At 39.3% G+C, this 14,559-nt stretch overlaps 1 protein-coding gene across 1 annotated transcript in view; it reads right to left on the bottom strand.

The window, feature by feature from the left end:
- Nucleotides 1–14,559, bottom strand: part of CWH43 (cell wall biogenesis 43 C-terminal homolog (S. cerevisiae)) — a 113,838-nt gene that overhangs the window by 54,338 nt on the left and 44,941 nt on the right. The window contains exons 9-10 of the mRNA XM_011972048.1: nt 3,729–3,834; nt 1,552–1,687 (exon numbers count right to left, since the gene is read on the bottom strand). Coding sequence (XP_011827438.1) covers nt 1,552–1,687; nt 3,729–3,834 — 242 coding nt within the window. The remainder of the gene's footprint in view (nt 1–1,551; nt 1,688–3,728; nt 3,835–14,559) is intronic.

The following is a 14,559-nucleotide window of genomic DNA, read 5'->3' as shown; positions in this document are numbered from 1 at the left end:
AAAAAAAAAAAAAAAAAAAAAAAAAAAAAAAGGGATGTATCCCACTGCACACATCCCACCAAGGAACATTCAAAGCAATGTGGCAGAGACTTATATGGCAGTCCACTTGTCAGATCCTTTCATCTGCTAGTTAGCATGTCTCACTGTGTCACTAAGGAAACACCATCACCTCTGTTTTAATAAGCGCTATGGACACACGAAAAGGGCAGCATTAACAATACACAAAACCCATTGTACTTGCAGTTACTCTGCCAACACATTTGCGTAAACAATCATAATATTAATCAACACATATGGGAAGGTACAGTCTTGCCAACTAGGACATGGAGTAACAATTTACAAAATTAGAAATGAAAAACTGTCCTATAGGCATATGAAAAGGCATTCCACCTCACTCTAAGCCACAGAGCTCAGTCCTTAGTAGGCTTCTCTTCTCTAGCTAGATGCATTCTCTGTCACCTTCATGGAGTCTCTGAGACAGGTCTGTCTCTATACGATGATAGCTGAAAGTACATCTCCAGCCTGGCCTGTCCTTCTCAGCCCTCCAGGCCATAACCAACTGCCTACTGGGCATGACTTGACTGTCTTGGGGTATCTCACACTTAACACAAACCTACAACTTTCCTGATGGTTCCCATTCCATTAAAGGGCATCATCTCTTAGCGGGTACTCAGGTCAAAAACCTAGACATCGCCCTTGATTCTTCCTTCTCCTCCACTGACATCTAAACTGTTGTAAGTTCTGTTGGCTCTATTCTAAAATAGTTCCTGAGTTTGTCCTCTTGTCACCATCTCCGCTGTTCCCATTGTCATCTCTCATCTGTGCTATTCCACCTATCATTTCTGCCTCCTGGCTCCCACTCTTGTCCTTGAGAATCTGTTCTTCCAGATCACTATCTGTTTAAAATCCTCCAGTGGCTTCCAATCACAACTGGATAAAATGGAGCCCTCTATGATCAGGTACCCATCCTTGACTTCCTTTCTTACCAGTTGCACTTTGGCCCCCCATGCTCCAGGCACACCAAGATGGATCCTGCCTCAGTCTTCACCCAGACTGTTCCCTCAGCTCTTCCCAAGGCTGATCCTGGCTCCTGCTCACAATGACATCTTCGCAGAGACCTTCCTGATCACCCTGCCTATAGTAGCATCCCCACGGCCAATGCCCATCCAGTTATTCTCCCTCAGTGGTTTCTTTTCTACACAGCACTTATTATGATTGTGAAGTACCTTATTTATTTTTTGTGTGTACATGTTGATTTTCTGTCTTACACTGGAAAGTAAGCTCCATGAGGACAGCATCCAGGCCAGACATGCTTGGTGCTGTGACCTCAGCTCCTAGATTTATAATGGTGAAGAACTGGAAATATCCAGTCATAGAAAAACCATTTGAAAAATTACAGAATGTGCATATCTCCAGCACCTCCTCAACCCACAAGAAGCATCACTGGGGCATATTCACCAAAGGTATGAAAATATCAAATTGCCACTCCAAGTCTATGCAGCCTAGCCTTTCAGGACTATCTTCAGGATTAATTCTCAAGTGTATACTCACCCCCAAGTGTGATACCTTGTGCTTGGACCAAAGTCTGTATAGAAACCCAACTTCTCCCCTAGCCACATGGTTAAGTCATTGTTCCCCATATAGGGCTTAGAAGCATCACTCTCCAAAATTGTTATGAAATCTGCACCTGTTCAGGAAAAAAAAAAAAAAAGTAGCATACAGTGATGAATCACAGCAAGGCAAAAAACAATTAGCAACATTTTATTCTTGACCCTTAACCTTTTTTTCTTTACTGTTAACCCAAAAACAAAGTAATTTTTAATAAGTCACTGGAAGGAAGTGGCTCAAATCTGAGCTCTAAAGGAATTTTTCCATGTTTAGAACGCAATTAAAATGTGAAACACCTCCAGGAACTACCGAGAAGGATAAAAATTTTCAAATGTGCTCAACATCATTCCTGAAATTTCAAATAATCTTAACGCATTTCTCAAATATCCAATTTATGTTCAGAAACAAGAGAACGGTGCACCATAGCATTTTATTCCAGGACAGATAGCTCCATGGTACTGACCCAGAACTAAGTTGATTGGCATTTCTAGATCTTGGCCAGGAGTGCCTTGGAAGCCTGCAATCAGACTAAAAATGGGCTAAGGGACAAAGAAATGTCTCAGTGGTATTATATACATATAGATACTAAGACATTTCTCAGGAGGTATGCTTATCATTAAGAATAACCAGAACAGGTTATTCCTTTACTTATCCTGCTCCATACACCCGTAGCTGGTCTAAGAACCAAAAACACTCTCACATTTCAAAGATGCTTCACACAAAAATGAGCACCCTGGAGCATTGAAAAAATCAAATTGACCCTAGGCCTGTTGGAAGCAATTGTGGGCATTTTTCATAAGGTGGGATGAGAGACTGAGAAAAGAAATAAGACACAGAGACAAAGTATAGAGAAAGAATACTGATCCCAGGGGACCAGTGCTCAGCATATGGAGGACCTGCACAGGCCCCAGTTGCTGAGTTCCCTGAGTATTTATTGATTACTATTCTCACTATCTCAGCAAGGGGAATGTGGCAGGAGAACAGGATGATAGTGGGGAGAAGGTCAGCAGGAAAACATGTGAGCAAAGGAATCTGTGTTACAAATAAGTTCAAGGGGAGGTACTGTGCCCAGATGTGTATGTAGGCCAGATTTATGCTTCTCTCCACCCAAACATCTCAGTGTAGCAAAGAGTAACAGAGCAGCATTGCTGCCAGCATATCTCACCTCCAGCCACAGGGCAGTTTTCTCCTATCTCAGAATAGAACGAATGTATGATCAGGTTTTACACCGAGACATTCTGTTCCCAGGGACATGCAGGAGATGGAGGCCTTCCTCTTATCTCAACTGCAAGAGGCCTTTCTCTTTTACTAATCCTCCTCAGCATTGACCTTTTATGGGTGTTGGGCTGGGGGACAGGCAAGTCTTGCCCTTCCCATGAGGCCATATCTCAGGCTGTCTCAGTGGGAGGAAACCTTGGACAATACCCAGGCTTTCTTGGGCAGAGGCCCCTGTGACTTTCCACAGTGCATTGTGCCCCTGGCTAATCGAGAATGGAGAATAGCGATGACTTTTACCAAGCATACTGCCTGTAAACATATTGTTAACAAGGTATATCCTGCACAGCCCTAGATCCCTTAAATCTTGATTCCACACATCACATGTTTCTGCGAGCACAGGGTTGGGGCTAAAGTTACAGATTAACAGCATCTCAAGGCAAAATAATTTTCTTAGTATAAATCAAAATGGAATTTCTTATGTCTTCCTTTTCTACATAGACACAGTAACAGTCTGATCTCTCTTTCTTTTCCCTGCAACCCATTCTGCCTTTTGATCCAACAGTTTTCTGGTCCCCAGCAGTGGGTCCCTAGGTGACAGGAGCTACTAGCAGGGGCATCCCTAAGAACAACACAACACGAATCCCCTGCAGATACTCAGTATGAGGAATTGCTCAGAATCACCTGAATTAATTGCTCTCAAACAAAGACAGATGTGGTTACAGAAGCTCAGTCCCCCTGCAGCTGCCTGCCAAAGTAGAGCATTTTTGAGGTGAGTTTATGACCATCTGCTGGTCATAAATTTAATTTAATACCTGTGTTAAGTTATGGCTTATGACCCTGCTGAAAATAAAAGTAACAATAATAGTTTCTCAAAACCTGGAACTAATTCCAGAAAGACTTACCTGTTTCATTGAGAAGGTGAGCTGATCTTTCTAGACTAGACCACCCTTCATTGTCATATCCAAACCTGAAAGGCCAGATAGCAGCAGAGACCTCTTTGGCTGGTGCCTGAGGAATTGTTTTAATGATAATTTAGGACGACTGTGAACAATGGCAGTTTCAGTGACCCACTTTTCTCCACTTCTCTCTACCAAAATTCTCATTTCAGCAAAGGAATTTCCTTAGACATTTTCCCACATTTAATCCATGAAAAGAAGGAGATATTTGCTATACAGCATTCTCAAATTAGTCTTCTGTAAATTTCTAGCTTAAGCTTGGAAGTTAGGAGGGATGTTGGAAAAGTGAGTATTTGTAATAAGCACTGCTTATAATAATAAAAAGTTAGAAAGAGCCTGGCTGTCCATAAGCAGGAAAATGAATAAACAAATGGTGCTACATATGTGGAATGGAACACTACACAACCCTAATAAATGAATTAGGGCTACATAGGTCCACAAGGAGGAATCTCAGAAAGATTATTTTAAATTAAAAAAAAAAAGTATGTTGCAAAATACATACATCAGATGTCATTTAGAAAAAAAGCAGTATTGTCTAGGGATCTGTCATATATGGTAACAATAGAAAGGAACACATGAAAGTGCTAAAAAAAATCACAATACTCAGGATAGTGTTTACTCTTGCATGGGAAATGAATCACACAGAGGGATACAGGGGGCCTTCAACATATTGAAGAAGTGGTCAGCTTATTCTAACCTACTTATGAATGATGTTACACCCCTACTGTACTGGAAAGCTCAAGGTCCAGGAGCACAGCCCCTTTTATGAGGTCCTCAGGTCATGTGTAAGCCAGAGAATGCACTGCCCAACCCTAAGTATCCATCTCAAATGATTACCTACTAAGGTAGTAGGGGACTCGGGGAGGGAGGTGGCAATGGCTAATGGGTCAAAAAAAATCAAAAGAATAAGACCTACTATTTGATAGAACAATAAGGTGACTATAGTCAATGATAATTTAATTGTATATTTTAAAATAAAGAATGTAACTGAATTGTTTGTAACCCAAAGGACAAATGCTTAAGGGAATGGATATCCCATTCTCCACAATGCCTTATTTTACAATGCATGCCTTTATCAAAACATCCCATGTACCCTAAAAATGTACACTCCTACTATGCAATGACAAAAAAAATTAAATAATTTTTAGAATGGTAAAAACAGAAAAAAAATCAAATTAATACCTAGTAAAGAAAGCAGAACCATCAATAGAGATTTCAAGAGGCATATTATATTTATCATGCTATCCTTTTTCTTGCAACTATTCATCTGTAATTAATTCTAGATATCATCACTTCAAAACATGTTATTCCTTTATTCTTCCCAGGAAATGCCACTCCCTTCACCCAGCTGCTCAAACCAAAAACATAGAAGTCTCCTTGATTCCTTCCTTCTCCTCACCCAACATCTACCCTCTCTGCCAATCCTATCAATTCTACTTTCAAAATATGTTCTAAGTCTATCCACTTATCTCCAACTTTATTTCCATTATGCCAGCAAAGATCACCATCATCTCTCTACTAGACAGCTGAAGAAGCCTCAGAACTTATCTCCTTGCATCCGTTCTTATCTCCCTATAATCCATTTTTCAAAGAGCAGCCAAATTGACATATATCATTTTTTTTCACTCTCCTGCTTGAGACACTACCGTGGCTTCCATCGCAAGTAAAATAAAATCACCATGAGAATGTAAATTAGTACAATCACAATGGAAAACAGTTTAGAGATTCCTTAAAGAACTAAAAGGAGAACTACCATTTGATCCAGCAATCCCACTACTGGGGATCTACCCAAAAGGAAAGAAGTCATTATGTTAAAAAGACTTGGACACACATGTTTACAGCAGCACAATTCACAATTGCAAAGATATGGAACCAACTTAAGCACCCATCCACCAATGACTGGATAAAGAAAATGTAATATATATATATACACACACACACATATACATACGTATACACACACACACACACACACACACACACACACACACACACACACCATGGAATACTACTCAGCCGTGAAAAGGAACAAAATAATATCTTTTGCAGCAACTTCGATGGGGCTGAATGCCGTTATTCTGAGTGAGGTAACTCGGGAATTAAAAACCAAATATTGTATGTTCTTACCTATAAGTGGGAACTAAGTCATGAGGATGCAAAGGCATGAGTTATACAATGAACTTGGGGGACTTGGAGGGATGGGTTGGACAGGGTAAGGGATAAAAGACTACATCTTGGGGATGGCAGGAAAACTGCAAATCGGAGGCAAAACTAACTTGCAGCTCCCACTTCAACAGAGAGAGCAGTGCATGGAGACCCACATCATGAACTTCTGCTCCAAGAACTACCACAGGAACATGCCAGGAAAGCCAAGGGAATCCACAGACCCTTTGAAGGAAGTGGATTGCTGCTGCAGGGTCCATGGGACAGCCAAGGAACAATCAGTCGGCTTGCTTTCTCAGCTGGGAGGCTTTTAGCCTGGGGCAAGTTCCTAGCCCTGCTAACCAGCTGCCTGGACATAAACTCAGTGCTGTTGTGGGGGCACGGTTAGAGTGAGACCAGCCTTTTGCGCTATGGATTGCATGGGAGCTGGGTGAGGCCTGTGGCTGCCAGCTTTTCCCCACTTCCCTGGCAACCTATGTGACACAGCAGAGGCGGCAATGATTCCCCTGGAAATATAACTCCATTGGCCTAGGATCCACACACCCATCTCCCACAGCAGCTACAGCCAGCCCGGCCCAACAAGAGTCTGAGCTCAGAGGCACCTAACCCTGTCCCCACCTGATGGTCTTTCTCTACTGGCCCTTGTAGCCGAAGAAAAAGGACATATTTTTGTAGGAGTTCCACGGCCCCACCCACCACCTGATCCTGCCTATATACTACCACAGCTGATGTGCTCTTGAAAGTGCCACCCCCTGGCTGGAGGCCAGCTAACACAAAACTAGCACACTTAACAAAAATACAATCAAGGACCCTCACAGAGTATGCTTCACTCCCCTGCTACCTCCACTGGCACAAGTACTGGTATCCATTACCAAGAGATCTGAAGACAGATCACATCACAGGACTCTTTGCAGATACTCCCAAGTACCAGCCCAGAACCCAGTAGCTCTGCTGGGTAGCTAGATCCAGAAGAGAAATAATCACTACAGTTCAGCTCTCAGAAAGCCCCATCCCTGGGGGAAAGGGAAGAGCACCACATCAAGGGAGCACCCTGTGGGACAAAAGAATCTGAACAGCAGCCTTGAGTCCCAGATCTTCCCTCTGACATAGTCTACACAAATGAGAAGGAATCAGAAAGACAATTCTATTAACATGGCAAAACAAGGTTCTTTAACAGCCCCAAAAGATCACACTAGCTCAACAGCAATGGATCCAAACCAAGATGAAATCACCGAATTGCCAGAAAAAGAATTCAGACAGTTGACTCTTAAGCCAATCAAGGAGGCACCAGAAAAAGGTAAAGTCCAACTTAAAGAAATAAAAATAAAAAAAAAAAATGATGCAAGACATGAATGGAAAAATTTCTGGTGAAATAGGTAGGATAAATAAAAAACAATCACAACTTCTGGAAATGAAGGACATGCTTAGAGAAGTGCAAAATGCAGTGGAAAATCTCACCAATAGAATTGAACAAATAGAAGAAAGAACTTCAAAGGTTGAAGACAAGGCTTTCAAGTTAACCCAATCTGACAAAGACAAAGGAAAAACAATTTAAAAAATAAACAAAGCCTCCAAGAAGTTTTGGATTATGTTAAATGAACAAACCTATGAATAATTAGTGTTCCCAAGGAAGAAGATAAATCTAAAAGTTTGGAAACATATTTGAGGGAATAATTGAGGAGAACTTCCCTAGCCTTGCTGGAGATCTAGACATCCAAATACAAGAAGCTCAAAAAACACTTGGGAAATATGTTGCAAAAAGATCACCACCTAGGCACATAGTCATCAGGTTATCTGCAGTCAAGACAAAGAAAAGAATCTTAAAAGGTATGAGGCAAAAACATCAGGTAACCTATAAAGGAAAACCGATCAGATTAACAGCAGATTTCTCAGCAAAAAACCTACAAGCTAGAATAGATTAGGGTCCTATCTTTAGCCCCCTTAAACCAAAAAATTATCAGCCAAGAATTTTGTAGCCAGCAAAACTAAGTTTTCATAAATGAAGGAAAGATACAGTCTTTTACAGCGAAACAAATGCTAAGAGAATTTGCCACTACCAAGCCAGCACTACAAGAACTGCTAAAAGGAGCTCTAAATCTTGAAACAAATCCTTGAAATACACCAAAACAGAATCTCCAGAAAGCATAAATCTCAAGAACCTAATAAACAACAACACAATGAAAGAAAACCCAAGGTATTCAGGCAACAAACAGCACAATGAATAGAATAGTACCTCATGTCTCAATACTAACATTAAATGTAAATGCCCTAAATGCTCCATTTACAAGACTTAGAATGGCAGAATGGGTAAGAATTTACCAGCCAAGTACCTGCTGTCTTCAAAAGACTCACCTGACACCTAAGGACTCACATAAACTTAAGGTAAAGGGGTGGAAAAGATATTCCATGCAAATGGACACCAAAAGTGAGCAGGAGTTGCTATTTTTATATCAGACAAAACAAACTTTAAAACAACAGCAGTTAAAAAAGACAAAGAAGGACATTATATAATGATAAAAGGACTAGTCCAACAGGAAAATATCATAACCCTAAATATATATGCACCTAACACTGGCATTCCCCAATTTATAAAACAATTACTACTAGACCTAAGAAATGAGATAGCAACACAATAACAGTGGGGACTTCAGTACTGCACTGACAGCACTAGAGAGGTCATCGAGAGAGAAAGTCAACAAATAAACACTTAAACAATACCCTGGAACAAATGGACTTAACAGATATTTACAGAACATTCTACCCAACAACTGCAGAATACACATTCTATCCATCAGCACATGCAACATTCTCCAAGATAGACCATATGATAGGCCACAAAACAATTTTCAACAAATTTAAGAAAATGAAATTATAGCAAGAACTGTCTCTCAGACCACAATGGAATAAAATTAGAAATCAGCCAGACACAGTGGCTCATGCCTGTAATCCCAGCACTTTTAGAGGCTGAGGCAGGTGGATCACCTGAGGTCGGGAGTTCAAGACCAGCCTGACCAACATGGGGTGAAACCCTGTCTCTACTAAAAATACAAAATTTAACTGAATGTGGTGGTGCATGCCTGTAATCCCAGGTACTTGGGAGGGTGAGACAGGAGGATCAATTGAATCTGGGACGCAGAGGTTGCAGTGAGCTGAGATTGTGCCATTGCACTCCAGCCTGGGTGACAAGAGCAAAACTCCATCTCAAAAAATAAAAAATAAAAATTGGAAATCAACTTCAAAAGGAACCTTCGAAACCATGCAAATATATAGAAATTAAATAACCTGCTCTTGAATGATCATTGTGTCCACAATTAAATCAAGATGGAAATTTAAAAAATTCTTTGAACTGAATGATAATAGTGAAACAACCTATCAAAACCTCTGAAATGCAGCAAAGGCAGTACTAAGAAAGTTCATAGCCTTAAATGCCTATATCAAAAAGTTTGAAACAGCACAAATAAAGAACCTAAGATCACACCTCAAGGAACTAGAGAAAAAAGAACAAACCAAACCCAAGCCCAGCAGAAGAAAAGAAATAACAAAAATCAGAGCCGAATTAAATGAGATTGAAAAAACAAATGAACAAAAATACAAAAGATAAATGAAACAAAAAGCTGACTATTTGAAAAGATAAATAAAATTGATAGACTATTAGTGAGATAACCCAAGTAAAGAATAAGTTCAATTAGAAATAAAACAGAAGATACGACAACAAATACCACAGAAATACAAAAGATCATTCAATGCTACCATGAACATGTCTACGTACATAAACTAGAAAATCTAGAGGAGATGGATAAATTTCTGGAAATGCACAACGCTCCTAGATTAAACCAGGAAGAAATAGAAACTCTGAACAGACCAATGAAAAGTAGCAAGATTGAAATGGCAATTTAAAAGTTGCTAACAAAAAAAAAGTCCAGGACCAGACAGATTCACAGCCGAATTCCATCAGACATTCAAAGAAGAATTGGTACCAATCCTGCTGACGCTATTCCAAAAGATAGAGAAAGAGGGGATCCTTTCTAAATCATTCTATGAAGCCAGTATCACTCTAATACCAAAACTAGCAAAGGAGATAACAAAAAAAGAAAGCTACAGCCCAATATATCTGATGAATATAGTTGCAAAAATCCTCAACAAAATAGTAGCAAACTGAATCCACCAGAATATCAAAAAGATAATCCACCATGATCAAGTGGGTTTCATATCAGGGATGCAGGGATGGTTTAACATCTGTAAGTCAATAAATGTGATACACCACATAAATGGAATTTAAAACAAAAATCACATGATCATCTCAATAGACACAGAAAAAGCAGTTGACAAAATCCAGCGTCCCTTTATGATTAAAACCCTCAGCAAAATCGGCATAGAAAGGTCACACCTTAAAGTAATAAAAGCCATTTATTACAAAACCCACAGCCAACATTATACTGAATAGGGAAAAGTTGAAAGCATTCCCCTGTGACCTGGAACAAGACAAGGATGTCCACTTTCACTACTTCTATTCAACATAGTACTGAAAGTTCTAGCCAGCACAATCAACAAGAGAAGGAAATAAAGGGTATCAAATTGATAAAGAGGAAGTCAAACTGTCACTGTTTGTGGATGACATAATGGTATATCTGGAAAACCCCAAAGACTCCACCAAAAAGCTCCTAGAACTGGTAAATGAATTCAGCAAAGTTTCAAGATACAAAATTAGTGTACACAAATTAGTAGCCCTTCTATACACCAACAGTGACCAAAGTGATAATCAAATCAAGAATCCAACCCCTTTCACAATAGCTGAAAAAATAAATAAAATAAAATGTTTAGGAATATACTTAACCAAGGAGGTGAAAGACCTCTACAAGGAAAATTATGAAACACTCCTGAAAGAAATCATAGACGACACAAACAAATGCGAACACATCCATGCTCATGGATGGGTAGAATCAATATTGTGAAAATAACCATACTGCCAAAAGCAATCTACAAATTCAATGCAATTCTCACTAAAATACCACCATCATTCTTCACAGAACTGGAAAAAAACCTAAAATTCATATGGAACCAAAAAAGAGTCTGCATAGCCAAAGCAAGACTAAGTAAAAATAATAAATTAGAGGCCTTACATTACCCAACTTCAAAATATACTATAAGGCCCTAGTCACCAAAACAGCATGGCACTGGTATAAAAACAGGCATATAGACCAATGGAACAGAACAGAGAACCCAGAAATAAAGCCAAATGATTACAGTCCACTGATCTTCAACAAAGCAAACAAAAACATGAAGTGGAAAAGGACATTCTATTCAACAAATGGTACAGGATAACTGGCAAGCCACAGGTAGAAGAATAAAACTGGATCCCCATCTCTCACTTTTTACAAAAATCAACTCAAGATGGATCAAAGACTTAGATCTAACACCTGAAACCATAAAAATTCTAGAATACAACATTGGAAAAGCTCTTTTAAAATTGGCTTAGGCAGAGACTTCATGACCAAGAACCCAAAAACAAATGCAACAAAAACAAAGATAAACAGATGGAGCTTAATTAAACTAAAAAACTTCTGCACAGCAAAAGAAATAATCGGCAGACTAAACAGACAACTCACAAGATAGGGGGAAATCTTTGCTATCTATACATCTGAAAAAGGACTAATACCCGGAATCTACAAGGAACTCAAACAAATCAGCAAGAAAAAAAAATCCCATCAAAAAGTGGGCTAAGGACATGAAAAGACAATTCTCAAAAGAAGATATACAAATGGCCAAAAAACATATGGAAAAATGCTCAACATCACTAATGTTCAGGGAAATGCAAATCAAAACCACAATGTGATACCACCTTACTCCTGCAAGAATGGCCATAATCAAAACATCAAAAACTAATAAATGTTGACATGGATGTAGTGAAAAAGGAACACTTTTACACTGTTTGTGGGAAGGTAAACTTGTACAACCACTATGGAAAATAGTGTGGAGATTCCTTAAAGAACTAAAAATAGATCTACAATTTGATCCAGCAATCACACTCCTGGGTATCTACCCAGAGGAAAAGAAGTCATTATATGAAAAAGATACTTGCATATACATGTTTACAGCAGCACAATTTGAAATTGCAAAAATATAGAACCAGCCCAAATGCCCATCAATCAACAAGTGGATAAAGAAAATACGATTAGATAGATAGATAGATGATTGATAGATAGATAGATAGATAGATAGATAGATAGATAATGTGTGTGTGCATATGTGTGTGTGTGTGTGTGTGTGTGTAATGGAATACTATTCAGGCATAAAAATGAATAAAATAATGGCATTTGCAACAACCTGGATGGAATTGGAGACCATTATTCTAAGTGAAGTGTCTCAGGAATGGAAAACCAAACATTATATGTTCTTGCACATAAGTGGGAGCTAAGCTATGAGGATGCAAAGCCATAAGAATGATACAATGAACTTTGGAGACTCAGGGGAAAGGGTGGGAGGGAGTGAGGAATAAAAGACTACAAATTGGTTACAATTACACTGCTCGGGTGATGGATGCACCAAAATCTCAGAAATCACCACTAAATAACCTATTCACATAACCAAACACCACCCGTTCCCCCAAAAACCTATTGAAAAAAAAATGTAATAACAAAAAAAGACTACATATTTGGTACAGTGTACACTGCTTGGGTGATGGGTGCACTAAAATCTCAGAAATCACCTCTAAAGAACTTATCCACATAACCAAAAACCACCTGCCCAAAAACTATTGACAATGGCCAGGGACGGTGGCTCATGCCTGTAATCCCAGCACTTTGGGAGGCGAAGGCAGGCAGATAACTTGAGGTCAGGAGTTTGAGACCAGCCTGCCGATCACAGTGAAATTCCATCTCTGCTAAAAGTACAAAAATTAGCTGGGCATGGTGGTGTGCACCTGTAATCCCAGCTGCTCCGGAGGCTGAGGCAAGAGAATCGCTTGAAGCCAGAGGCAGAGGTTGCAGGGAACCAAGATCATGCCACTGCACCCCAGCCTGGGTGACAGAGTGAGACTCCAGCTAAAAAATAAAAAAATTAAAAAAAAACTATTGACATTAAAAATAATACTAATAATAAAATGAAAATAAGAAAAAAATAACAGCAACACTTCTGTGTTCTACAAGGCCCTGGTATGGCCCTCCCCAGCCTCTCCACATCATCTATTACTCTTCACCAAGCTTCAGCCAAGCCAGTCACCCTGATGTCCCTCAAACACACCAAGTGTGGTTCTCCCTCAGTCCTCTATATGTGTTCCTTCTGCCAACATCCCAGCCCTCACAACTGTTTTCTCAGTTTGCAAATTTCATCTCAAATGTCACCTCTCCTCAGACAGCTTTCTCTAATCCCCCATACCCAGTTACCTTTCATTCTACAATCCTGTTTCCTTCATGGCAGCTTGATCTAAAATGAGATCATTTCTTTATTTGTTCTCTGAATACTATCATTCTCTCCTACTAGAATGCAAACTCTGGCAGGGCAGGTTCTTGTCCAACTTGTTTATATCTGTATCCCTGGCACCAGGTAATAAAGAAACATTCAGTAATCACTAGCCAAATGAATGAATGAGCAAATGAGCAAAAGAACAGGTATCAAATCCAATTCAAATAACTCCTTCCAAAAGAATTCCTGGATGACATTAGGTATCCTTTTCTGATGAACATTATGTTGCAATAATAATGACCAACAATTAAAGGAACATGTAGTGATCATCTACTGTTATCTACTTATTAAGAAATAGTTACTTAATTCTGAATACCTACCAAGCACTCTGTAAGTTACTGGACGTACAAAGATCAAGAAGAGAAACATGGTCTATGTTCTCAGTGTAGCTTTTTATTCAAAATGAAAAATGTTCCTGGTAGACAGACTGCTAAAATTCAAAGTCAACCCTCAACAATTTCTATTTTAACCAGAACTGTACCTCTGACTGCATTATGAAATACACTAGACTTTTTATCAGATCAGATAGAAAGCACAACATTCAATTGCTTATTCTCATTTCTGCCAACTGTTCTAAAAGAGAAAAGGATATTAAAACATTTAAAACTGCAGATAGCAAGAGAGGAAAGAAAGAGACAAGAAAAGTTTTACTACCTGTCAAGGCATAAGCTACCCATAGTATTATCTGTAAGAGTTTTCCTAAAGAATCTCACATTGCTATCTTCAGCAATATCTACCAAGAAGTACAGAAAGTCCAATGCAAAATAGTTTCTTATCTCATAGTGACATGGTTTGGATCTGTGTCCCTACCAAATCTCAAGGTGAATTGTAATCTCTGGGGCCTGGAGGTGACCAGATCATGGGGGTGGAATTCTCATGAATGGTTTAGCACCATACCCTCGGTACTGTTCTCCAATAAATAAATAAATGATAAAACACCCCCCTTTTGTGTTGTTGTAATAGTGAAAGAGTGAGTTCTCATCAGATCTGATAGTTTTAAAGTGTGTAGCACCTGCCAGGTGTGGTGGCTTACACCTGTAATCCCAGCACTTTGGGACGTGGGCAGATCACAAGGTCAGGAAATCAAGACCATCCTGGCCAACATGGTGAAACCCATCTCTACTAAAATACAAAAAAAAAAAAAAAAATTAGC

This window comes from Mandrillus leucophaeus, unplaced genomic scaffold (genome assembly GCF_000951045.1).
Source record: "Mandrillus leucophaeus isolate KB7577 unplaced genomic scaffold, Mleu.le_1.0 Scaffold1262, whole genome shotgun sequence".
Taxonomy (NCBI): domain Eukaryota; kingdom Metazoa; phylum Chordata; class Mammalia; order Primates; family Cercopithecidae; genus Mandrillus; species Mandrillus leucophaeus.
This window is presented reverse-complemented; position numbering and strand designations above follow the sequence as displayed.